Below are 27705 nucleotides of genomic sequence, written 5' to 3' on the forward strand. Positions count from 1 at the left end.
ATCAGGGATGTAGATGCCAACGCAGTAGGCAACGTTGTCATGGAACTGGAAGAGTGGGCAAGCATATTGGGCCCTTTCTTCAACCCTGCGTGCTTCCTCTCCAACGTGGATGTTTTAGACTCAGATGAAGAGACTCAAGTTGCTGCGAGAGAATTGCGGTCGATGAAGGAAAATTTTATGGGTAATGTTTGGGATGTATTTCATGCAGGGGTCTCCTCTGGCGAATTGGGCCCATTTCGAAGGATGATGAATGAGGATCTGGGCTGGTTGTCAGACAACAATATTGAAAAGGTGGCAACTTTGGGAGACCGCATTGCAACTATTCTGAGGCTTGTGTAGTGGCATTGGTTGTGCCTAGATGTTGATTGTTTTTTGTTTTTATAGTTTGGGCCATATCCTTTTTGGGGGTCCGATGCATATGTAATACTGTTTATTATCGATATAGGGTGCTATCCCCATAATAGATAGCACTTATCAAAAAAAAAAAAAACTATGAGGCACCAAACAACAAAACATGCAGATTATAAATATATACATGTGTATGTAAATGATGGCTTGAGCATATATTTACAATGTTTCACATCCCCTGTCAGTGACGCCCTTGCTGAACAGTGCAGGTGTGAAAAATAATTAAAAATAAAATATTGAAAATATGCAATGGGGAGAGACGAGACATGATGCCAATATGGGCACCACATGAAGGTATGGTCACCTATTAATTGGGTGATACTGGCGACAGGAGTCAGCATGGTCGTCCTTATTCATTAAAGGCTTTAGAAACTTCCAAGTGAAGGTAGGGTGTAGATAAAAAAAAGAGAATAGATTCCTCATTCTTGAACCACATCCTTCTAGTCTACACACCACAATGAGAGCTTCTAAACAGATCATCGACAACGATCAAGCATAAGAGGATAGATGGATTTACTGTTTTTGAAGAGGGTATACAGATTAAGTCGTGAGGAAGAAGAAAAAGGCGGAGGGAGAGAGATAAATTGCAGAGGAAGGGCGCATAGGGGAGAGAGGTAAAATGGAGAGGATGGGAGAAGAAAGATGATTATAGAGAAAAAAATGTGGGAAGAAAGGAGGGATGGAAGGAGAGACAGCATGAGGAAGGGAATTGAGCGAAAACTAGGGAGAGAAGGAAGGGAGAAACTGTGCAAGAGAGAGTATAAATGGAGATGAAATTCCTAAAGAAAATAGGTTTCGTGGATTGCAATGGCACATGATATTCATGGGATGAATTTATTTTAAGGGCTTTAGAAAATGCATTCGGCATATGCAAATCAAGTCCACAATTTTGATGCCATCCTGCTATCTCTACTAAAATAAGAACATTGGAAGAGATGTGAGAATTCAGTGCCTACAATGGAATATTTTCAACACCGTTTCCAAAGATAAGTACTACCCTCCACCATATTTCCTTTCTAATAACCTTTAATTTTGGATCATTCACTTCTATGAATGGAAAGGGTTTATGAGGTAAATAGTACAAAAATCACAATGTTCCACGGAGTTTCTTGATAGGGGGATAGGGGGACGTGGGGATGGGTTTCGAGGACTGGGGAGCTATTGTGACCTATTTCACACATCACCCCACTGCAAATGGGGACCCCCTATTTTTTTCTTTTTAGGGTTCTACTTTGGCGTTGCATCTGCTAATCACCAGTCTTTTTACAATGAGTTAGAGTTTTTGAGAATTCATCCCAAGCCAAGTTGAGAATTTATGCTCAGAATTGAATTTGAACGCTGCCAAAGTGTTCAGAAGGTCTAAAGGATGAAAATCACAATTGCTTTGAGTCATTTCTGACAACCTGCTATTTTTAGAAATTTTTGTTTTTTTTGCTTTTATGAAACTGGCATCTGGGTTTTGTTCTTTGAGCTATTTTATTACTACTCATTTTGTCAGAATTTGAAAATATCGCCTCTAGATATAAAAAGCAGGGCTTCGAAATTTTTGTTTTTTCTGAGATTAGGGTTTTATTCTTTAGGTCTTTCTGATCCTACCCATGTCTTCAGATTCGAAAAAAAATTGTTTTTAAGTGTAAAAAGCAAGGGTTTGAAAATTTTGCTTTTTTCTGAGATTAGGGTTTTGATCCCCATGCCGAATTATTCCTACCCATGTTCTCAGATTTCAAAAATGAGGTCTCCAAGTGCAAAAAGCAAAATGGAAATCCAAATTAGGGTTTTTGTCCAGATGAACCAGCAAGGTATGAACATGGCATGAACATTGTTGACCAAGTCAAAAGAAGGCAAGTGGAATGGCACATCGAAAATTTCGTCCAGGTTGAAGAAATAAAAATGGCAAAAAAAGTTCAACAAGGTTCAAGGGTAGAATGGCAAACGATCAGTTAAAATGTGGAAGAAGTTTGAGCAGGATCAATTTGAAAATTGTCCGACGAGTGTTAAACTCCTACCAAGGGTTAACTAACTCATGGCAAGGGTTACTTAACTCCTGCCTAAGGTTAAGCTTATTCATGCACCAAAAATGTCTGACAATTTTCAAAGTGCACCTCATGTCCAAGCTAGAAATTATTTCCAAGTCCATTTTAAAAACATGGCACAAGCAAGAAATTCTTTCCAAGTCCACTTTAAAAACATGGCATAAGGAAGATGTGCAAAATTCGCCCAAGCTTGAGAAAGAATGTAGGGCCCACTTAGGCGAAATTGATGATGGCATAGAATAAAAATGATATAAATCTCCTAGTTGGCAATAAAAGATGACTTGGCAATAAAAGATGACATGGCATTCCAAGAGAATTAAAGGTGGCAAGTATGATGACTTGGCATTTAAAGTAAAAAATAAAAAAATTGTGACATGCCTTCCTCAAATTCGAATTTCTAGAAGAGATTTAAAACAAATAAAACTTTCTAAAACATGATGGAAGCTTCTAAGGATAAAATTCCAACTTTTTAGAGGTAGGATAAAACAATAAAACTTTCTAATTTTTGAGAATCTTCCAAGCTTCCTTCTAGAAGAAGGCAAAGGGTTTCAATTTTCTAAAGATTGAATAAAATACAGAGCTTCTAGAAATTGCTAAGAAGCTATAAAGACATGATGCCCATTCATTAATACTTTGTTTGCCAAGAAGTTTGTATAGCAAAGAAGGAAGCATCAAAACTCTGTCAAAATTCGCCAAAGTTGAGAGAAGCTAGTAGCTTCAATGCATGATCAGATTATCCAACTTCAAAATCTGCCATGTCTACAGGTTTGAAGATCAAAGTTAACAGTTCTTAGGCATTAAGATTATTAGATTCATGCCAAAATTTGATCATATTATCAGATTACCTTTGCGGAAGTAGAATAAATTCAAGGGTTTGAAGAAAAAAAAATTGAATTCTTCAAAGGAAGCACCTCCAAAATCCAACTAGATTATCAAATTTTCAGAAGAATTTGGATGAGAAATAAAGCAAAATCAAGGGTTTGGAGAAAATAAGTTTGATATTCTCCTTAAATTCGCCATTGATAACAGTTTAAAGGTGAAATTTCTGCTTTAATCATTTCCAAAAGGAATAACAAAGCAGGTCCAAGGGTTTGAAAAGACATTCAAAAGATTCAAGTTCGCCATCACCAAGGTTTGCTGATAACATTCTGAGTTCACAATTGATCATCCTTGACTCTACCTTGGGAAAAGAATTCAAATCTGCACAAAGATTTCTCAGAAATCTTTCAAATCTGCCAAAAAAAAATTCATCCAAGATTGTCCAAGACAGCGAATTGAAAGTGGACTTGCCTAAGGAAGAATAAATTCTGCCCTGTCAAAAAGAAAGTAATCTAAATTCACATTGTCCAACTGCTGCTATCATGGTCAGCAAGGAAGTTTTAATCATCTCCAAACCCTCCTTGGAAGAGGAAGATTGTTTATATCTGATATACATGTGATAACCTTCCAAGTTTGAAATGAAGCATGAACCAAAATCTGTCCAAAGATGTGGAAAAACCACCCTTTCATATCCAAGGAAGAAAGTCATCCAAAATTTGTTGAGGAATAAGACATGTCCAAAGATTTTGTCCAAAGAAACTAAGCACAAAATTTGTCCAATTAAATCAAGAGCAAATAAAAAATTGTCCAAGGATATGTGAACTTCGCCCTGCCAAGAGGAAAGCCTTTGAGCATGCCAAACAATCCAAAGCATAAATTTTTCTTTCCAAGAAAAAGGTGGCCTGACAAATTGCAAGACAATTTTTCTGATCATAATTCCGAAGCCTGCCAAGATGACATGACAAAGAGCAAGACAAATTGTCTGATTATATTTCCGAAATGTGCCAAAGACGAGGACATGTGACTGTCCGAACTTTTCCAATCCATCAAACATGAAGGATGATTGTCCAAGAATATTCCAAGTCCGAGGACAAGCCAATTGACATGAAGCATGCCAAGACATAAAGACTGACACAAATTTGTTCCAAGACACAAACCTTAATATGTCAGACACATTCAAGTTCCTAGTTTAAGACAGCCTAAGAGGAAGAAAACATAAATTGGCACATTCACAGTCAAGACATAAGATAGGACTGAAAATTGTCCAAACCTTTGTCCAAGCAAGTTGATCAAACTCAGACAGGATTTTGTCCAAGGCATAAATGAAATATGTGAAGATGTCGGATTAGGGACCTCAAATTTGATCCATTAGACAAGAAGACAATCAAGGTGGCATGCTATAAGGAAAGACAAGTTTTGACAAATTCACATGATATCAGACCAACAATCAAGCAGGAAAATAAATTTGACAAGCACATGAAATCAAAGGTCAATCAAACGAACGGGTTGATAAAAGTTTGATACATGAAAAATGGCCAAGTGTGGAATTTTCCACAACCAAAAGAATCAAATTTTGACTAAATGTTGGAGAGGAAACAAGAACAAAGAAGAAAATAAAGAGGAGATGAATCAAATTCTTCTCCAAATTCAAGGCACTTGAAAGAGTCTCCAGGCATCAAGAAAGAAAAGTCTTCAGACTCGGCGAAAGTATGGAAAGAAATTCCAAATTTCTTTAAGGATTTCATTTCTGAAGAGTCAAAGACAAGCTCCCACGTGCAACATAAATTGGCGGCAAGACGAGTATTCCAAACAAATTTCCACACTTATGCAAATTCTTCGACACAAATTGGGGAATTCAAGTCAACATGTCCAAGTTCATTGAACACACTACCTCTCAACAGAGAAGGGGGTGCAATCCTAAAAGATAGCATCTTGTGCCACTTGTCTCTCATCCGATGAATATCTGATCTATTTTGGGAAACCCTAATTAGGGTTAGGTTGTTTTAATCTCAATCGTTGATTAGAAATCAATCTTGGCCATTGAATTGTAATTGGGGAGCCTATAAATTGAGCTCACCCCTCATTTGTAAATCATGGGAGCGTGCTGCAAAACATGTTGAGATAAGCAATTGTTGCATACAATTGCCAAAGTAATAAGTAATGCATTATTCGAATTGATGGTGATTACCTCTTTTATTTTGGAGTTGGCATGGTTCTTATCCCTCATCATAGTTTAGATTTTATTTCATGTATGTTAGATGAATGAAGGATTTGATGGTTTAGATTGGTGAAACTTTATGCTCATACTTTTGTTGGATGGATGATTTTCATTCGATATGTAAAGTTAGCCTAAGCTTTTGATGTGGATGCTTAACTTCTACTTTGAGTAATATTGTTCAATTGTTGGTGTTATTCATAAGTGTGAAAATCTTGAGCACAACCTTAGAAAATTGCACATGCTTTGCGTAGCTGTCCTAAGTGTGGTGAAACAAAGTGTTGTTATTAGTTTCACCCAGTCTTTACCGTCTCCTGAATTATTAGGAATAGATTAGAATTTCTAAACCTTATCTTCTTTTTAATTTTATTGAAGTCCATGATCCAGAACCCAAACGATGAATCTCCATTGTGAATTGAACGGGCCAAGCGTAAGTCCCTTTGTGTATTACCAGCATATCACAACACCCATTGAGCTTATCCACACATCAAGACCTGACCAAAGAAACCTTGGAATCGCCATATAGTCTTCTTGCAACCTTAGCATAAGTGGTGGTTTTTCAAGAGAGGATAGAGTATCCTTGGGTATTTTATTCTAATGTTCGCTATATGATAAAATGTACACCAATAGGGACCAAGGGCCTAAATTTGGGGACAGTGAGGTGACGGCAAGGGGACAAGAGCAAAATGGTGGTGGGGGGGCAGTGCTGATATAAAATAGAGGTGAATTGAAATCTTCAAGTCAAAATCTGCAATATAACATCTTTGTAAGTGCCCCATGAAAGGCCAACTAGTTTTCACAAAGTTAAAGGTTGCAATCAATGTGTAATGGCATGTGCCATATAGCAAGCAACCCAGCGGCATCCCCAACAAAGATGACAAAAGTGGCAATGTTGTGGGGTGGGCGTTTCCCCCAAGTCTCTAAAACGTCCCTCTATGTGGACGTGTGAAAATCATGTCAGTTAGCACAACATTAACTAGGCAAAGATGTTGGGATAACTCTATTAATGTACTATTTAACTTTACATTGTAATGTTTTATGAGGCATGTTCTCAGATATTTTAGGATGTTATTTTCTTTCCATCAATATGTTGGTGTGATTTATGGAATTATCTCCCTATGTTGCAAGCTGATATAGAATCAGTATGTGCATTCTATTCATATAAGGAACATTTAAAGTTTAAGTGAAATATTAATTATTTTGACATTGTAGCTCTTCATAGAAACATGATAATAGTTATGTTGATCAACACAATTGTCGAGAAACCATATTGTTTCAGGGTTCACCTATTAAAGTGAACGATTATTATGGCATCTAGGTTATATTCTCATGTAATATTATTAGTAAAGTAAATTGAGAGTTGCAATGTGGCGCACAGCAACACTTTATCGGGCAATTATAGTAATTATCAAGGTTGTAGGTAGACACGTCACTCACCCCCTAGGATGCATCTCGACAACTGAGATGCATCTCTCGTCTCGGAGATGCAAGCAGAGGCGTCTTTGCTTCTTGGAGACGTCCCATTATTGTCTCCCCACGTTTTTGCCAAAAAAAAGTGATAAAAACCTAAAACGTGAATTTTGTAATAGGAAAAAAAGTGTCAAGAAGCCAAAAAATGCAATAGGAGAGGAAGACAACACCGCACGAGGGTTTTTTTGCCGAGTTTTTGAAGATGTGATGTACAAGAGAAAGGCATGATTGAGAAGGAGATGGTATAACCCTTAGGCAACTCGTCACTAGTCACATGGCGGACTTGTGCAAACTTATGACATTAAAAGAAAAAATAATAGGCCAATATATCGTAAATTAATGACAATCTACGTTTGTATTTTTCAAAATAATATTAGTATATAGTTTTACTTAAGATGAGATTTCAAAAAAACCACAAAATTAACCATAAAAAATACAATTAAATTATTATTATATTATATTATCTATAAAGTATTAAATTATATTAAAAAATTGGTATCTCCAAGTACCCCCCCGTCTCCTATTTTTCAAAAATAGACGTATTGGTACCGATACCAATCTCTTGTACGAAGTTCGAACAGTACTATTGATGTGTTTTTTATGCACTTCATACAGAGAATAAAACACCAAGGTATCTTATCCTCTCTTGAACAAAATCTCCTCTTATGCTAAACTTCGTGATCATCTGAGGTGACTCCAAGGTTCCAATTTTAAGGTCTTGATGTGTGGATAAGCTCAATGGTTTGATGTGATATCGTTGGAATCACAAGGACAACTTACATTAGTACTTGAACTCTTGCTTGAATGCGATTGGAATGTGGAAATTTACTTATTTAAAAAAGATAAAAACGATGAGGGTTTAAGAAGACTACACTACTCCTAAGATCAATGATAGCACTGGATAATGCTAGGATGGACGCATTCCTTAACCAAGCTTTGCTTCACCATGTTACCAACAACTAAACAAATCCGATGTGATCTTCCAAGGAAATGAAAAGTTTTCATGTCATGGATCATTCACCCAAATACCCAATACACTGGCGTCACTTGAATAAACATATCCAAGATTGAACGTAGCACATTTTAATGTTTAGGCTAACTATGCACTGTAATTGAAAATCATCCAACCACAAATAGTATGAACGAAGGAATTATCAACATCCACACATTACTGCATCACAATCAATGAACTTCATCTAACATGAGGATACAAAGAGAAACCATGCAATATGTAAAAGAAACATCACTATCCACCATGAATTCAATGAAAAGGATGTCTATTACAAGCTTGGAAAGAATTTTTGCATTCTCCTCCTACTCTATTCTACTTCTAATTGCTTCTACTACTACCTATTATATATTGATATACTATTAAACTTTACAAATGAGGAGAGTAAGCCTTATATAGTGCTCTCAATACAGTTGAATGGCCTAGATCAAATCTAAATCAATGGCCAAGATTGAAAGATAGAAACACTAATTAGGGTTTGTTACACCCATTAGATAACATTTAATGCTTGACCAATGAGAAAATTACATTGAATGGCCTAGATCAAATCTAAATCAATGGCCAAGATTGAAAGATAGAAACACTAATTAGGGTTTGTTACACCCATTAGATAACATTTAATGCTTGACCAATGAGAAAATTACATTTCTAGAACACATGTCCTTCCTTGAATGTCAACCAATGAATGATGAGGTTAGGTACATTGAACTTTGTGCCTCCACATGTGGCAGTTATCCTCCTCGTTGGATGAGTCAAGTACAATGAATCTGGACACCTTGACTTGGAATAATGTGATTGGGTTGGTGGTGACTAAGCGCCACCTCAACTAGTCACACCTTGTAACCCATCACAAATGTGTGGTTGACTGCTCTTGACCTTGATCATTGTATTGATGATTGATCTTCATGCTTGCTGATGCAATTTCCTCTTTCATGCCTTCTAGCCTTGTTGAAGTGTTGTGGAGAGCTTTCCTTGTTTGTTGCAATGCTTCATTGAAATGCTTGCAGCCTGCTCCTTCACCCTCCTCCTTAGTTATACCTACAAAACAAACAAGGATAGCATCAAACACATATGATATAGACAGATTTGACCAACCTCCAATCCAATATGCATCCTAAATGATGGTAAAATGGTGACTTGATTTCTCATTTCATGCCTGATTTTGCAATGTCTTAAGGTCTGATCTAATTTTGCATGTTTTAGGTCTGATCTGCCAAAGTAGTGGATTTTTGTTGGTCCTAGATTCTTGCAAGCCATGGATTCTTGCTGGTCGTGGATTCTTGCTAGTCATGGCTTTTAGTCATCATAGTTGTTCAAGCTTGCTGAATTCAATCACTTACTTGATCAATTCACTTAACCTTCAATATGATGTTGATCTTCCATCCAATTCACTCCAAGTCAAGGATTGAATTAGCTCATTGTTTCTCCTTCACTTAAAGGTTCAATCTTGTCATCTCCATGCTTGCGGCGTGGATTTTAGCAAGTCATGGATGTGCTCAAGTGATGGGTTGATCTTCATCACTCACCTCTATCATGTTGATTTATCCATCCAATTCACTTCAAGGCATATTCGTTATTGCTCATCAAGACATTGGGGCCTTGCAACTTACCTTCATCACTACTTCCCATGACCCCAAAGTCATGGATTTATACAAGTCATGGATTTCCATGGGTAGTGGATTTTGGTGAGCCAAGCATAAACTCATCAACCTCCTCACCAAGTTGACTGCTTCATCATTTGACCAAGTTGATCACTTCACTGCCTTTGCTTTCAAACTTGAAGGATTCAAAGGGGTAAACTTAACCATTATCACTTCCATTTAGCATCTTCACTAAGTCCCAATGAATCATCCAAGTCGTGGATTCTAGCATGTCAAGGATAGAAGTCACTACCTCACTTCATAGTCATGGATTCCACCAAATGAAGGATAGCACTGCTGCAAGGGTGACTTAATGTTAACTTTCCTTGTAAGTCATGGATTTCTCCACTTCATGGAATTTTAGTTTCATCCACACTTATCCTTCTCTTGAAATCCACCTTTAGGAATACTTAATATTTCTCGATTTATTGTTCCACTTAAGCTCTATATGATCATGACTTCATTGAGTTCATTCCTGACATCCTTGGAATTATGAAGGATGTGACCCATGTGTAATTGTGTATATTTGTACATTGCTTGATGGCAATTAGTTATTGGTCCAAGTTTAATAAACAGTCTTGGTTTAAAGAAATATCAAAGATCTCATACGAGGGGAGAAAATGAATTCTCTCTAACCTTCAAGGGCGAACTATGAAGCCTCTTATTTCCCACAAGGGGATGCGTAGGCAGGTTCATCAAGAATGAACCCTAGAGGCATAGGTCTAGGTCTAGGAAGAAACGAGACCTCGGGAGCTTACTAACTTCGATTGTAATTGCTAGTGGTGGCCTAGAGTTGTCACCACCATGATGATTGAAGAAATTATGAAATAGACACTTCTAATCTAGAACAAAGATGCTTGATCGATTAACTTGGTACATGTGAAAAAATTAGCAGCAACCGAGGGACGATTGTTACACAATGTTTCTCCCGGTTTCAAAGATAGGGGGTTCACAACGGCATGGGAATGGTGATTCGTTAAAAGATAAAAAAAACCATAATTTGCAAAAAATGTGCAAAACACAGCCGACAATTGATTATTCAATGTCAATCATCAAATCAAAACTCTTCATGATAAATCAAAATCAATTGTATATAATAGTAGCGTTACTCTAAATTAGATTCACTTGGCAAACCAAAAGTATAAAAAGTATAAACGTAATTCAATTACTTAGTATTTAACTACGAAAAACTCGAGAATAAAAATTTATTTTCCATCTAGTACAGAAAATAAATTTATTTTTGGGTTTTTTAAAACCAAAGTGGGGATCTGGGGCAGCAACCCCCAATGAGGTTGGAAACAACACACCTAGTGCATTCTCATGATATTTGGCAGGGTCAAGAAGTAGAGCCCCTTCCATCAAGCCCAAATCAATGCCTTAAAGGCCACAAGGACCTTCATGGCACATGCTGCTTTGAGAAGTAGAATAACAAATTGATTTTTGTTCATTAGTCATCATCTTCATTCTTCCTCTCCCTTCTTCCTCATATCTTTTTAGTTTTCCTATTCTTCTTCCTTTCTTTTAAGTTTTGATTCTTACTTGCAAAAACAAATTGTACAAATACAAATAACAAATGGGGGAGCCATAAAAACGAAAGTGGGCTAGGCATTTTGGAGTGAAATAATATGTTTTTATATTGAGGTATCTTGTGGGGGCCCCCATTAACAGTTAGGGTTTTGTATTTTTTCTTTATGAGGTATTTGTTGGTCAACAGTGGAGTTTGATCAGTAGGATACATCCTGACATCATTGAAAGTCACACAACAAATCCTGAAGGGGAGGGGTGAATCAGTATTTGAAACTTTTTAAATCAACAAATAACTCTTCAAACAACTTGAAACAAAGATGTAGAAATGCAAGTTAAGCACAGAAAGAATAACACAAAATTTTCTCATGGAAAACCCTTTCAGGTGAAAAACCATGGCATCAAAAGACTTCCATTAAATTCATATGGGCACCAACCTAGATTACACAGCCAAAATCAAAGAGAGAAACAACTCTCAATCAGTACCAACTGAGACCAGTAGAGGCTCCCCCCAAACAAAAGAGAGCACCAACTCCCTTCTAAACACCTAATGTGAACTTAGAATCACAAAAACCAGAACTTTCAAACTTCTCCAGAACGCTGTACAGAATCAAGACATCAGAAAAATCAACTTCACGAACTTGTTACTGTTATATAGAGCTTTATCACATCAACACAAGATGAACGCAATGATCATAGTCTTCAAAAGGAACAGCTCAGTTAAGCACAATAACTCCCTTCTTTTCAAACACACGCCACCAGACTTCACAAAGGCCAGAGACATGTTCAGACATAACCACCACCACTATACGTGAAGTCACAAGAAGAATTTAGCGCTAATAGTAGAAAAGTCCATAAGCACCTTTACGCGCACACTTAAGTTTTTTAAACATCCAGCACACACCCTTAATCTCCACACAGCATTCACCATGAGAACTCAGAACCCAAGATCATTACACACCAATAATGATGCACCCACACCAACTAAAACATCTTCCACGATTTTTTAAAAAGAAATGATTCCTCATAATCATCACAATATCTTCCATCTATATGATCCTGCGGAAGAATAAATTCACCAATGCCAAGAGACTCAAAATAGTGCAATGTTCTGTCCCCATTCCCCAAACATCTCCAAACATGAAACATGGGTAAAACCATAGGGTCATGTCCATAAGGTACATTGCACATTTACACGAAAACCAACTAAGAACCATATTTATACAGATTATGCATGACAATCTACTTTTGTTATTGGCCAACTTGACTCATATAGTCATTCAACTTGTCCTTGTCCCCCAAACATCTCTGAACAAAAATCACAGGTGAAACCATATAAGTAGGAAAAATAGCAAAAAAATCATGATCAATCCCAAATTGCTACATTTTCTGATTTGCCCGCCCCAAATAATTGCAATTTTTTAAATAAATCATAGCCAACATTATTTTGCTGATTTTTTCCCACATAATCATGTAAAAATCATGATACAATTGCCAAAATCAAATGTAATCACGGGTTTTAAATGACTTTTGAACCTTTCTTTTTTACTTCGACCTGCAATTTTTTTTGTTTGCTTAGGGTTTTCATTGTTTCAATTTCAATAACAGCAGCAGCAATTAGGTAAAAGAATCCATTCAATCCTAGAGAGTGAATGATTTTCCAAGTTGGTGTTGCTCATATGCAAATATAGTTGATGTTGCCCATGTGATCAATGGTTTGGAAATGTTGCACATTATTTTAGGTCACATATCTTTAATTGCAGCTGCTGCCACGGATAAGGTAGTTTTATTTTATTTAGTTTGGATGTTCTCTCTTTTTAGTTAAATTTAAAATAATTAATTTTATTATATTAATATGATCATTTTAATTTTAATATATTTATTAATTTATTTAATAAATTTGTTATTTATTAAATTTGATCTCAATTATTATTAATAAAATTAAAATGTGTAAAATAATAAATTATATTTTAATATAATGACATAATTTTTAGTTTGTATTTATTATGTTTTAGCATTTTATTTTGTATATAAATCTAGCCATATTCAAATTCCGAGCCCTTGAAGAAAGCTATATTCATAGTGGATACATATCTATCTCCATATCCATGCAAATTTATTTATACAATAATTCATAGTTACAAGACTTACAGGACTTACCCGAACTTGGTGAGTCTTGAAGCGAGAAGAGTAAACCAATGTTACAAGACCTAGCAAGACTCGCCTAGAATCAACAAGTCCCAAGACGAGTAGATCGAAAAGAGGCCCAAGGTCTAGTAACCTAGGTACCTAGCAAGTATAGTTAGACTCATAGAGTGTGCAAGATTTGTTTAGTTGCAACAGGTAGAGTCAGACAAATCTGAAAACTAAGAAAAAAAGCATAAAATTTTGAAAATGCTTAAACATAAAAGCATGAAAGTAACATTTTTTGAAGGGCTTAGAGGACTTTTGGAGGGTGGCTACTTTTAAAATAAGGTACTATTAAGGATGACCAGCCAATTGACCTTGATGAGAGTTGTCCAAAGTCTGAGTGGATTGCAAATGATATCTTTCTCAATCCTAGAAATTTTGATATCCAAACAGAGGCCAACATTGGTAGTGATGTGATTGAATGATTGAGGAGAGGCTCTAACCCAAGAGCTTCACCATCAAGGCCTGCAACCCTCTAGTGTAGCTCTCTTAGTAGTAGCAAGAGTCATAGGCTATGTATGATTTGTAGAACTTTGTACTTAAATTATGGGTTGCCTTTGTACAAACTAGGTTCTAAATAAAATTTTGAAAATTGTTAGCATCTATTTTTTCTTTATGCACTATGAGGTATGCAATGCGCTTATTCCACAATTCATGGGTTGAACTATTAATTTTATTGTTTCTATATATCCCTATACTATTGAAATGCCTTTAAATTTCACAAACAAGAAGTTTTTGTCCCTTTTTCTATAATTTTTTACTTCTTTTTTTAAATCCCATTTTTTTCTGTTTAAATCCTGATTTTCTTTTAATCTTAAACTTTTGATTTGCAATTTTTTTCCCCAAAAGATTGTTTCTGCTATGGATAAAACCGCAAGGTCATTCCCCAATGTACATTGCATAATTACACTACCCCAACTAAGAATTGTATTTATACACATTATGCATGACAATCAGCTTTTGATATTAGCCAGCTTGGTTTGTATAGCATTCAAATTGGCAATTCACCTAAACTAATTTTATACTCAACAAATGATGTGTAGGGCCTTCTCCAAGCATGCCAACCCCCACCAAATCATATTTTACATACAAAAATTCCACGCATATCCTTGTCTGCATGCATGAAGTTTGAAGATAGGGATTCCATACATATCTCTTGGCACCTGGAGCATTCAGCTCTTTACTAGAGCTGTCATATTATATACTCCCCGAACTTATAAAGATTATATTAATACAGATAGTTCACATTTTTATTATCTGCTCTCTCTTCTGGCACACTTTTTTCTAACATTCTGTTCTATTTACTTCAAATTCAATTCTGCAAATATCTTTACCCCACAATTGATGTTATGCTTTCATTCTTCCAGTAACACATTTAACAATTTATAAAGTTGAATTCCAAATCACTTCTAGGATCCAGATCAGAATTTCTGAGATCAAAGACCTCATTTCTATTGAAATTCCTACAGAACACATGCAGAAGAGTTATGCTAGCTTCTAAGGTTATGTCAACTCTAAAAGTGTAGAGATTTGATGTGCCAAGAAAATGGAAAAGGCAAGTTGAGTGGAAAGTGCACACCAAAACCCTCAACTAAAAATTTAAAGAATAGCATACATTGTTTCCTACATCTTCTCTCAGTATGTGCTTATAGACTCAGCACAAATGCAATCTACTATCAAGGTCCATTAAGATTAAAACTTCCAAACCTTAACATATCCCCTCAACCTTAAGAAATTTGGAAGTACAAACTGTTTTCTGTTGCAAATATTACTAATTAACTAAATTTATTTAATTCAATATTATATAGGTCCATAAGTAAGATTATACATATGCCAATTAAAAAACAATAAGCATACCTCAATCCTCGAGTTTCATTTTTGCTGCCACGGCAAAAGATCTGTAAGAAAAAAGTGGAAAGATGAAAGTACACAGTAAGAATATGACCAATAATAATCATTGTTTCAAGCTCAACTAATGCTGAAGATTAACAAACAAGTAAACAAAATAGCAAAACATTAGATGACCTAAGAAAACCAAAATAGCCATAAAAACATTTAAATTCTATGCAGATTCCATGTCTAACAGATATTTCTAATATGAAGTGCTATTTGTGGCTGACCAGAGGCCTTAATGGGCACAGATTGATAGAGCATGCAGAAAAGATGTTAGTGAGAAAGAACACAATCCTCTATTGTCAAACATCTAAAAAGAGAAGTTTGGGTCAACATTTTTTGTTTGGAGCAAAAACAAAATGTCAGGGCTATGAAGCAGCAAATAATGGAAATGAATGGGAAAAATTCCATCAGAGTCAATCAAGAAAGACTCCAATGCATGTATATTGGCTTGCTTTTTATTTCTGCGCAAACAAAGGAAGGGGTAACATCATATTCATTTTTTTGCCAAAATGTCTTGCCCCGTGAAATTATTGATCTTCTGCACATAGAACACTGTTGTGTATCACAAACTCTCCCAAAGTTACAGTATTATTTTGCCAAGTTTCTTAGTGAGAGTTGTCTCTCACCCATAGGTTTCTCTACCTCCAACTATTTGGTTACAGGTACAGGTACCTCTTTGTTGAAGGTTGTACAAGCTTTTCATGGGAGTTTTTGGTTACAGATATAGGTACCTGTTTGTTGAAGGTTGTACAAGCTTTTCCAATGCATCTTGAAACAGGCATAACACTGTAGTTATAAGCAGGAAACAAATGTAATTTAAAGAGTCTCAAATATTGTTTTTCTACAGCTCTTTGTTCCATTTAATTGGCATTCCTTACATAACTATTTGTGCTTGTATTTAGAGCATTTGGCCTGGGATTTAATCAGTGTTCCCATTATCTACCAAAGTTGCACCCTCACCAAGTTGCAAAACTTGGTACTTTGAAGAAACATGGGATCTTTCCAGGTTTGTGGTTCACCTATCTTAGCAAGAACCTCCCGAGAAGGCCGGCTTCCTAACTGGGTATCACCTAAACTTAACTATTCTAATGGTTTTGTTGAGATAAGAGAAGAAGGAAAAACATAAACTGAAATTACTATCTAACAGGTGATACACCAAAATGAATATCTGAAAATTTGGACAAACTGATTAACACACAAAATAACCAATAATAAAAGGAACTCTTGCACAACTCAGAAACTCATAACCTCTGCATTAACACTTCATAGGAAGGCTGAAAAATAAGAATCTCAGCAGGAGAAAAGATATTTTCTCACAACCTGAGGTTACTCTGTCATGACCCCTCCTTGATCATTATATATATATAGATAGAAAGAAACAACACTATATACTATGATTATACAAGGACAGTGAAGACGTTGCAGACCAAGACGTCTGTCATAGCTTATTGGTTGAAGACAATACAGCACAATTCCTCTTTATTGCCATTGTGAAGATGTTATGATGAGATCGGAAAACTAAATGATAATATGTAACAAGTATCGAAGAAACTAGGTAGCACGTATCAAAGAAACTTAAAACCATAATGGACCGATACTTATAAAACAATTCATCGCATCCAATAGTCATTAACTAATCGGTGGTATTAAGTTGTTATTTCACATATCTGTATTTCGTCTAGGTAATAGTCATTAGCAATCAGCAGTATTAAATCGCTTTATAATTGACACAGCGATATTTAGTCTAACCAATAGTTATTAACTAATCGGTAGTATTCAATGATTGGGTTTGAATCGGTTGATCAATGCCAATTGATAATTACAATATGAAGCACATGACCATTCACGTAGGGGTGTGATACTTGAACAATGCAAAAAGATGTGGCCCTTCCACGTAAGGGTAGGAAATAATATATATGTCATTTAAGATAGAAATACGGGGAGGGGTGCGTTAAAAAAAGTAATAAGTCTGATAATGTTTTATGCAGAATTTAATACTAATATTAATATAGATTGCAATAACTATGTCAGTCATTCCTAATTTCCTATGCAGTGGCAGACCATATCTGACGTATGTCAGATCTGTCTGGCCTCACAACCTTTAAATATAACAAATGCTTTTAGGCAATGGGGTATTAATAATCTATATAATAGGAAGAAAATTATGTGAAGACAGAGAAATAAATCAGAATGTATATATATATATCAGACTGAAGACTAATCAGATTATACGTGACGACAAATTGTAACATTAAGGCATATACGTCAGGCATACAAATTGGAGGAAGTTATCCAGATAAGTTTTGTCTTCCAAACTAGTTTTAGAATCTTAACTTAAATATTATAATGAATAGTATTCAGTTATGATAAAATTATATTTATTAATAAGTATGCTTAATATATGAAGCCCAATAATGTTCTTATGTAGGATTAATAGTAATACTAATATGGACTGCAATATGTATGATAGTCATACTTAATTTCATATATATATTCATAATACATAAGAAATATATATACTTATAGTCTGAATCATGTTATTGCTTTCGGTATTTAAGAAGATGGAATTGAGATGTTCCAAAGAAGGGCAGTCTAAATCCAAGCAATAGGTTAAGTCCCAATATAGGGTGGGGATCAGTGACCCATAAGCCTTGAGGTTATAGAACCAAGATAGGTAAGGGCTTGGATCTGTAAACTTTGAGGGAACCTATTGTAGTTGGTCTCTAAGCGCTTTGGTAACATATGTAAACTTTCTCCCTTAAAATTGAAATAGTAGCAAGGTTTGATATCTATATTAAGAACTATGAATAATGAAATTAATCAGCTAGTGAGGAAAATAGACAAGCACTTGATAATAACTTATTGAAGAAAATCTATCAATTTTAGTATATTTAATTAGATCAGGTAGGGGACATTACATACTCTTATAACTGGCACAACCTATGACCTGCAAATAATTAGAAATTCCTACATAAAGGTGTTGACAGCAACACAATCACGAGGATAAAAGACATCACCTGAAACTGCATCAACACTAAGCACACAAAAACAAGAAATCTGAGAAGGCAAAATATTGTATTACTTTCAAAAGGTGTTACAAAGCTGTCAAACTCTGAAACTGAGTTACAAAGGTTGCACTTTCTGCAGAAAGAACTCTGAAAATTACAGTCTGACAGAAATGAACAAGTCAGAACCCCTCAAAAGAAGACTAAAGGAGGTACATATGCTTTTCCAAAAGCAAACAATGAATATCAAACTCCACCTCTTGGGCGAGCAAAACCAAAAACCCACCTTTTGAAGACCTAAAACAGGTCTAAAAGGGAAAAACTTTGACCAAAAGTCAAGCCCCTCCACTATCCTGTCATAAAAGCTCTTAAATGCACCATAAATGACCCTAAAATATCTCCTGACAGGCCTGCAAGCCTTCATAAATGCAAAAATATCCCTTTGACCTCTCAATAAATGAAAGAAAAAAGATTTAATAAAGTGATTTATAAAACACCACTTTAATAAATACCTTTCTTTCATTTTTACATTTTAAGTCAAGACCTAATCTAACTTTAATAAACATTTTTCTTACACCTCCTTTACATTTAAAAATAAATATAAATAAGAAAAATAAGTACTAAAGTGCTTATATAAAATGACACTTTAATAAATATTTTTATTATTTATATTTATTTTTAAACCTCATGCCTAAAATCATAGTTTTATTTATTAAGTGCTTATATGCTATCACTTAATAAAGATTTACAAGACACTATTAAGTGATAATACATAATCACTTAATAAAATACCTTTCAGGCACCATTATATAAGAGATGTAAAAACTTGATTTTCCAAAGGCTTTCACGAGGGCATGAAGTTTGAGGAGAAAAAATAGAATAAAATCAAAGGCAAAAATGCCTTAAGCCATTGATGCATATTTTAGGGAAGAAGGAAACCCTAAAATGTATTTCATTCTTCATCTTTCGACATTTTCCCTCTCTGCTGGAAGCTTCTGCCTGGGCGCCGCCATAGGTTTTCTCTGGTTCAAGGGTTTTTTGGAGGAAAAAATACAGAATCGAAGGGCATATTTTGATTTTCTAAGTGTGCTGGGCGTGATTTGTGCCGCCATGGAAAACCTTTAGGGTTTGAGCTGTTTGATCTGCAGATTTTAGAAAAGTTGAAGGCGCTGAGCATGGGTGAATGGCGTATATTACTGATTCTGTGTTTGTTGTTGGATGCCGCCGTGGGAAAATTCTGCAGGGTTCGAATGAATTTCACTCCATACATAGATAGCTTCAGGTAAGCTATTCACCTTTACGCATAGCAATTTGACTTTGAACAATTATAATAACTGAAAAAGTGAAAAAAGCTGTAAATTCTTCCTTTTTGTTTCCTACACTCATCCAGTGAACTTTTCAAATGTTCAACATCTGATTGAAGGGTTTTGTTCTGAAAATCAACCATATCGACTTTGTCTTTCCAATTTGCCAGGTCTATTTCTGCCTTCTCTATTGACCTGCATAATGATTGGCCCTCCTCCTTTCTGGTTATGTTGCAATAACTATACTCTACGCTGCTATAGACTGGGTCTGCACTTTGTGTAGATGCTGCTGTCTTTTATGGTATGGGCTCCAGAAAGTACCAAAATGCACGGTATACCATCTGTTTATGCCATGAACTCTGCAAATATTATCATGAAGGCCCCTATGCTCTGAGATGATACTTTTGTTCTGTTATGACAGCACCTTTAGCTGTTATGAAAGTGAGAACTTTTTGCTTTAAAACCCATATCCTCTGCTTTGATTTTGAAACGACATCATCATTCAGGGGTATGACTTTTACTCCACAGGGATAACTGTGACTATGACTGTGGCAAATTGGATTTGTTCTTCGTAAACTGAAGCTTGTCTTAAGGCTACTTTTAAATCATGCATGCACTGTTCCTACTTTGATCGCTCTTTTAGGCTTGAGATTACTGCTGTAGTATTCTTGATGTCATGCATTCTTTATTCACTGTCATCTGCTCTCTTTGTTTTGATGGATTTGGCATTGTCCCATGCTTCCTAAATCGTGACTGTCCTCTAAAAGATCTGAGATTTTGTTGCTTGTGCATCATTGGATGCGTTTTCATTGTGGCTGTAGCTGCTTAATGAATCTTGTATGATGGCAAATCTGCATGTTTCTGCTAAAACCTAGACTAAACTGGAACAGCCACCCATCATTTCCTCTTCATGCTGTTAAAAGACCCTCTGTGACTGCTGTGGTTACTTTAATAGGGGTCACTGTCATGCTCCATGTGACCTGCAAACTTCCTTATATCTTTGCAATAAATCACTATTATTAACTGCTGCTATGATGCTGCTCTATTTTGCTTCTGTGACATGAGGGTTTTTTATTTCTGGGCTGTTACTTGACTGTTATAACAGTCCTATATGACTGCAGTTAGACATCTCCTCTTTGGTTGCACTCTGCCTCCCTGTGATTGTTATTATGACTGCTTTCCTTGGGACAGATCTCTTTGTTGAGCATGGCACCATTAATAAGATACATCTTACTGTTCTGTGTCCTTGACTAACATCAAACATTTTCTCGTTGACTCCTCAATGAGGATGGTCTTTGAGATGACACAATGGGCTGCTAATATTGTCTTTCTTCAAAGGGGACTGTATTCTTTATCTCTGTCTTTTCATAATATATCAGTCACAAGACTTGTGACTGACCCTTGAAGGCTGCTTATGCCTTTGATCAAAACCCTACAGTGCCCTCATGTGTGCACATTCATGATCACATACAGGGCTGCTAATATTATCACTGTTATTGCTCCATTTGACTGCTACAAATCTGCAAACTGATCACTGTGATTGTATCTTTGATTTTATGTATCTCTTCCATAACTGTGTTCAATGGTAACATGCATTGTGTTAGAAAGTTGTCTTCCTATTTGCTGCCCACTATGTTCTATTACTCTTGATGCAAGTGCACTCATTATGCCTTAAGCAAATGGTCGCTTTTTGCAATCCTTTTTGGTGTCACATACAGCAATTTGAAATTACAGCAGCTTGAACTGAGCTCATTAAATATTTGTTGCTGTTCTTGCCACTCCATGTTTGCACTAAGATATGTTGCAGCCTTCCTCTTAAATCTGAATATTTTTTCCTCTTGGATGCAAACTATTCTTTATCATCTTTAGTACGTTTTTTTTATTTTATTTGCAATCCTTCATGATGAGGGCACTGCCTTAGTCTTTGAAAATGTGTTTGAAGAGTCTTGACTGTGACTGTGTTCTTCTTGCTTCAGGGTGACCCCATTGGGTAATGATTCATTATTTACATCGGTGAACTCGTTAATTCACCATTGTGAATAACAAGCCATTTCTTGATTGAGTTATATTGAAGTAATAAGAAGCCAATCACCTTCAAACACTTTTATAGCATGCTGAGCTCAACCCTAATGGGAGCCCATTTTACCCCACATGCTGTAAATGGACATGATTACAATTACGCCTGCATCTGCACATAACAAACACATTAGATAAAAATGGGCATATGATAAGTGTGTTTGATAATCTTGCTTTCTTGGACACCCGTGACAAGCTAACTCTTATCATGCATGTGAAGGCCATATTGTATGTTTATAGATGCATGTATAAGTAGTGTTTAATGACCCGGCATTGCTCTAACAACATTTTCACTTCGAGATGCAGGCATGCCGAGCAGAAAGGGAGCAATAGCTGGATGCAAGGCAAGCAGGAAGACTAAAGATGATGCAGGGTAGCTCAAGCCGGACTCGTCATTCAGGCAATGACGAGTCACCCTTCATTACTTGTGCATTTTCTTTTCATAGCACCTATAAATGTATGATGTGTTCTTCATGTGCATTATAATGGTTAGTCTCACGGCTTGTGTGAGACATTATTCATTTATATTGTCAATAAAGATTACTTTTTCTTCTCAAAAACATTTGCACTCTCTTGTATCATATGCATCTGTATAATGCAATGTAATAGTGCAATTTTCTGTTCTTTTCTTTATGCACATGAATATGATATAGCAGAAGTAATATGTACCTTTGTTTCATTTTGTAAAACAAACATAACTTAACCTATTTTTAAGCTAGAAGCGAAAAATAGGTAACAGTTCCATGGGGACACGTCTCCCCCAAAAAACCAAGCGTTTCCAAGATGGGGACATTTCTTGGATGGGGAGACGCATTCAAAACATCTCTCCACCGCCAACACGTCTCTAAGCCACGGAAGAGACGTTTCTTCGTCTCAATGCACGGGAGAGACCTCTCTCTCGGAAAAGACACCACGAAGAGACATCTGGATGTCTCTTGGACGCTTAGACGTCCCTCAACAGGGAAAGAGACGCCCAGGCATCTCCCATGGTGGCAAGCAGTAATAAGTGTTTTTAAAATAAAAATAACATATTTTTGCCTTGGTAAATGTAACCCTAAAATGATACTAAGCTCATAGAAGAGACATTTAGTCTCATTTCAGTCATTTGCAACCACAAAAATGCTTAAAACATCTGATTTGCTCTAGCTTGGAAACCAAGGAGGTGGAGTGCAAGTTGAAACAGAAAGCTTGGAAGAGGATTAGAGGAAGCTTCTTCATTCTTGCTTCAAGATTCAAGGTAGAAATTTGCCATTCTTAATTCCTTAAAAGAAAATTTGTTAATGGGTTAAATGTTTTGATTCAAGAACCAAATTGCAGCCGTTAGAAACAAGGAATTTTAGAAAAAAAACTTAGAAACTGAAATTTTTTTGTTTGCTTGAAGTTGAATATTAATAATCAGCATCATTATTATTAATATTCAACTTCAAGCAAACAAAAAATTTAAATCTAGTTTTACATACATTTCTAAGTTCTTTGGAAAAAAAATTAAAAATAGTTTGCTTGAAAATTTTCTGGAGTTTTTTTTTAACATTGTTTGTTTTGTGCATGCCATGAATAATGCACTCAAGGACATGGGTAAAATCTAGTGGATCAAATCAGCTGTTAGTGATGCTAGAGATGTGCAGATGTTTATCTACAGCCATCATACTTCACATGCACTCTTTAGGACCTTCTCCAAGAAGGAATTCCTAAAGCTTGTAGAGACTCGGCATGCATCATACTTTATTCTCTTGGAGAGGATGCAACTAATGGTTATGACAGCAGAATGGAATAGGCGGCCTGAGCCGAAGACACAACAAGGGTTGAGGGTGAAGGAGGTGGTGAAGAATGACCTCTTTTGGACGGATGCCAAATATATTGTCTCCATCATTGCTTCATTGCTCCAGTCTTCACAGTTATTAGATTTGGGGATTCTAATGCAACTTCCCTAGGAGAGGTGTATGAGTGCATTGATTCTATGCTTGGTCAAATGAAGGTTGTTGTGCGAGAGAAGGAGCCTACATTGAAATTCTACAATGAGCGTATTCAACCTATCATTCATCGTAGATGGGAGAAGCTAAACACTCCCTTACACATGGCTACCTATGCATTGAACCCAAAGTGGTACGTGCCAAGGCCAAGCAAAGTTACACCTATAGAGGATCCTGAGGTGAAAGACGATTTCATTAGTCCAATTGACAAAATGTATGTTCCTAAAGAGGCTAGCCAGATTCATACTGAGTGGACAAAATTTGCCACTCTATGGGAATATTCAAAGGCAGCAAAGATAGATCTTGAGATTATGTCACAAGAGGACCCCAAGTTGTGGTGGACTATGCATGGACCTAAATCTTTGATAACTACTCTAGCCATTTGTTTGATGTCCCAGGTTTCTAGTTCTTCTGCTGCTGAGAGAAATTGGTCTACTAACAGCTTCATCCACTCCGTTAAGAGGAACAGGCTTACTTCTAGGAGGGCAAAGAAGCTTGTGGCGGTACATAGTGCGTTGCGTCTCATTGACCACAACACATCTACGTACAAGGAGAGTCCAGCTGGTTGGTATTGGTATAGATGAGCTTGAGAATTTGGGGTCCAGCAATTCGAGTGATGAGGACATTGATGAGTTTGGCAAGGAGCTTGGGGATGATTGGAGTCATTAGACTCTACTTCTAGTGCTATAATGCTATTTACTATTTAGTATTTTGTTTTTGATGTTTGAACTTTGAACATTGTTGAATCTTGATAACTTGATCAATTTGTTGTAATTTTGATGAACATTGGATCATGATTAAGATGATTATGAAATGAAAAAAAATTGAAAATTCTTGTTCCAATGCCTATATTTGATATTTTGACATTTGTCATTTGAATACTAAACTCTAGTTATTATGTTATACATCTTTATCTTTTTAAAACTAATTTTTCAAGTACTATATGTATTATGTCAGCACCGCTCCACCCCCCTCCCCCCTCGTGTTGTCCCCCGATGTTCCCAAAATTAGGCCCCAAGTACCTCCATCCCCGAGACTCATCCCCAAACCCCGTGGAACTTTGGATTTAATCGTATTTCAATGATGGGATCTCCCTCAAGTAATTAGTTTTGCTTGTATTTAGATCATATAAATAAAGTTTAACCAAAGTTGCATGACACGGATATGGATACATATATTGATATTAAATTTAGGAAGATTTATGTCAGATTTTAAAAAAATCAAATCACACAATATCCGACACGGTTGGAAAATCAAGGTTTTTTCGGCATGCGTGGGTATGGTATCCAATGTGTTTTTGTCATTTTGTATCTGTATTTGTATTGGATATGAGGATAAGCACACCCAGGGAGGGGCATAGGTGTATCTGGCTACTCTATTAGAATATTTAATTATATTTTAGTCACCTATATTTAGTTCCTTGTTTAATTGTCATTTAGCTTTTTAGTTAATTAGCTTTTAAGCTTTATTTAGCATTTAGCTTTTTCTTTTTAGTTAATTAGCTTTTACACTTAATTTAGCGTTTAGCTCTTTAGTCTTTTACTTAAACGTTTTGTTCTATTTATAGAACATCGTCTTGTGGACTCTTTATATACATATGTATATTGTTCAATGTAATTATCTGATTATTGAACCATTCATTCAATTATTTTTTCATGGATTTTTTGCTGCAAATCGTGTCACATGTCTTTGCCCTCGATTCGCGTCTATTCTCCACATGTTTATGCTCGATCTGGTTCATTCATGGCCGCCTAGGATTTCTGCAATTTTCGACTAGGGTTTTGGCCCTTCAGTTCAAGTTGAAATTTTATTCTGGTTACAAATTCTTGGTGGGTTTTTTGAGACTACAACTGGGTCGTCGTCAGAATTTTTCTGGGTGCATCATTTTCCATGCCTCGATTTTTGAGCTGTCGGATCTACATTCTGATTTCAGATTCTTGGTGGGTTTTTCGAGAGTTTTTTTGTGTTGGTCTCATATTTTCCGAGTGCCTCGAATTTTGTGCCTCGAATTTTGTGCCAACGAATTTGCCTTGGAATTTAAAAACAGTCTGCGATTTCTACTAATTCTGTGGATGTCAGGAATTTTGGTGTCTTCTGGGCACCGTTTATGTTGTACATCCGACCTAAGGTTTCTGCCCCTTATTTTATTTTTTTTGCGTTTTTTTTTTTTGATCGCTAATAGGCCGAAGCCGCAGTATTTTTAATTATTATTATTATTATGTTTGATTAGATTGACCCTAGACCTTCCCCATTTTTATGGAAGGCCAAGAGTCACAGCTTAGAATTCATTTCGGATGTCCCTATTGCTATTGGGAGTTGAACTTGGGTCTTGTTGATGTGTTTTTTATGCACATAACAATATAGAATAAATTACCAAAGTAATTTACCCTCTCTTGAATAAAATCACCTCAGATGCTAAGAATGAGATCAACTAAAATGATTCCAAGGTTTCTACATGTCAGGTCTTGACAAGTGGGTAAGTTCAGTGGTTGATGTGAATTGTTGTGTTTCACTTGGGGACTTACGCAAATGTTTGGATTATCATGAATGATACGGAATAGGTGTGCTGACAACTTAAGATTTATCAATATGGCTCTAGATTTACTTCTTACTAAAAAGGGGAAAAAAGAATAGGGTTCAGGAAATCTATTCTAATCCTAGGAATGTAGGAAATGATGAATGGATCTAGTGGAATCAAACCAGGCAAGGTCTCACAATCAGGTATTGACACAAGCTTAGTGCAATCATCTAAGGTATACTTAAAGATTTTCAGACTATTACCATCAAACGTAGACACCATCCAAGTCGATGCTTGTCAACAGACGAGTAATAGTTGAAGTTATGCTTACTCAAATTCCAGTTGACCACACAAGGCGCACTTACCAGCGGCAAGAGGCTAGTGGTATGGATTAAGGATTCCACACAAATAAATTCAACAAATCTTCCACTCAATCTAACATACATGAAAATAAATTCTAATCTAAATTCTAATCTAACTTGGAGGAATTGAGAACCATGAATGCAAATACAACATTTGAAGAGCAAAATCACCAACAATTGAACAATGATTAGGATTCAAATAGCTGTAGCATATACCAACAATTCTACAAAAACTCTCTCTTACAAATGAGAGACAAGGGGGCATATATAGAGTCTCTTACAAAATGGATGGCCCAGATTGATCTAAGATCAACGGTCGAGATCATGCCAACAAAACCCTAGAATTGCCCTAATTAGGGTTACATAAAAAATGGCGCCACCAACATATGGCCCAATGAAAAGATACCTAGTCATCATATAGGGAATCTTCTAGAAGATTCCTCCCTGCATCTCTCTCTCTCCTAGCATACTCCAAGAATCTAGCCAATACTGAATCTAACTCCTCCATGGAAATGCTGGGCAAGGTATCCTGCTGTAAATCAATCACGTCCAATGAATCCGAGCAAGCATTCAAAGTGTTCTCCCATTCTGGCATGAGCTTCTGCGAACTATGAACATGAATCAACAAAGAGACCAAGTCATCTAACTGACTCTTCTTCAAAGAGTCCAACTGGCAAAAATACATAAATTTCATCTTGTCTCTTAATTCGGCTAAGTGTAAACCACTAGTATCACTAACATCAATACCCAATAATTTCTCAATCGAGGCAAGGATCTTCATTTGAATGTCCTGAATTAATCCTTCCATCTCCATACAACTTGATTGGGTGTTCTCATGAGCTGATTTCTTCAAGGCTAATGCACAATACCAGCCATGGAAATCGTATTTGTCTCCACTGTGCACAATGTTCTCGCTGACCAAGGTGGAATTAGGAACCTTCTTCAATGCCAGGAGGCATGGAATAGTCTTGTCTTGAATAGGCCGGAATTCTTCCCAAACTCCCTCCAAATACTGGATTTTGAATACGAGTGATGTTGTCTTATCAAATGCATGGACAAACTGAGTAAGGAAATCATCAACCTGCTTTCTTGTGCTTTCAATCCACATTTCCACCTCTGAGTGTGTACCTCTCGCTACCTCGCAATGTGAACGTATTCCATGGTCAACTGCAATAGGGGAAATAAGGGTGGGATCTCCACGCCTTTTCCCTGCAATATACTCTCTGAGTCTAATATTTTCTTCTCTGTACCTTTCATTCTCCGCAA

The 27705-nt window shown here is 36.2% G+C and overlaps 1 protein-coding gene across 4 annotated transcripts in view; it reads right to left on the minus strand.

The window, feature by feature from the left end:
• The window catches only part of LOC131046192 (sulfhydryl oxidase 1), a 94450-nt gene that overhangs the window by 18328 nt on the left and 48417 nt on the right, over positions 1-27705 (minus strand). For all 4 annotated transcript variants that reach the window (XM_057979864.2, XM_057979866.2, XM_057979863.2 and 1 more), the window contains one exon: positions 15166-15206. In XM_057979864.2, the coding sequence (XP_057835847.2) occupies positions 15166-15206 (41 nt within the window). The remainder of the gene's footprint in view (positions 1-15165; positions 15207-27705) is intronic.

Source organism: Cryptomeria japonica, chromosome 2 (assembly GCF_030272615.1).
Source record: "Cryptomeria japonica chromosome 2, Sugi_1.0, whole genome shotgun sequence".
In the NCBI taxonomy this organism is placed as follows: domain Eukaryota; kingdom Viridiplantae; phylum Streptophyta; class Pinopsida; order Cupressales; family Cupressaceae; genus Cryptomeria; species Cryptomeria japonica.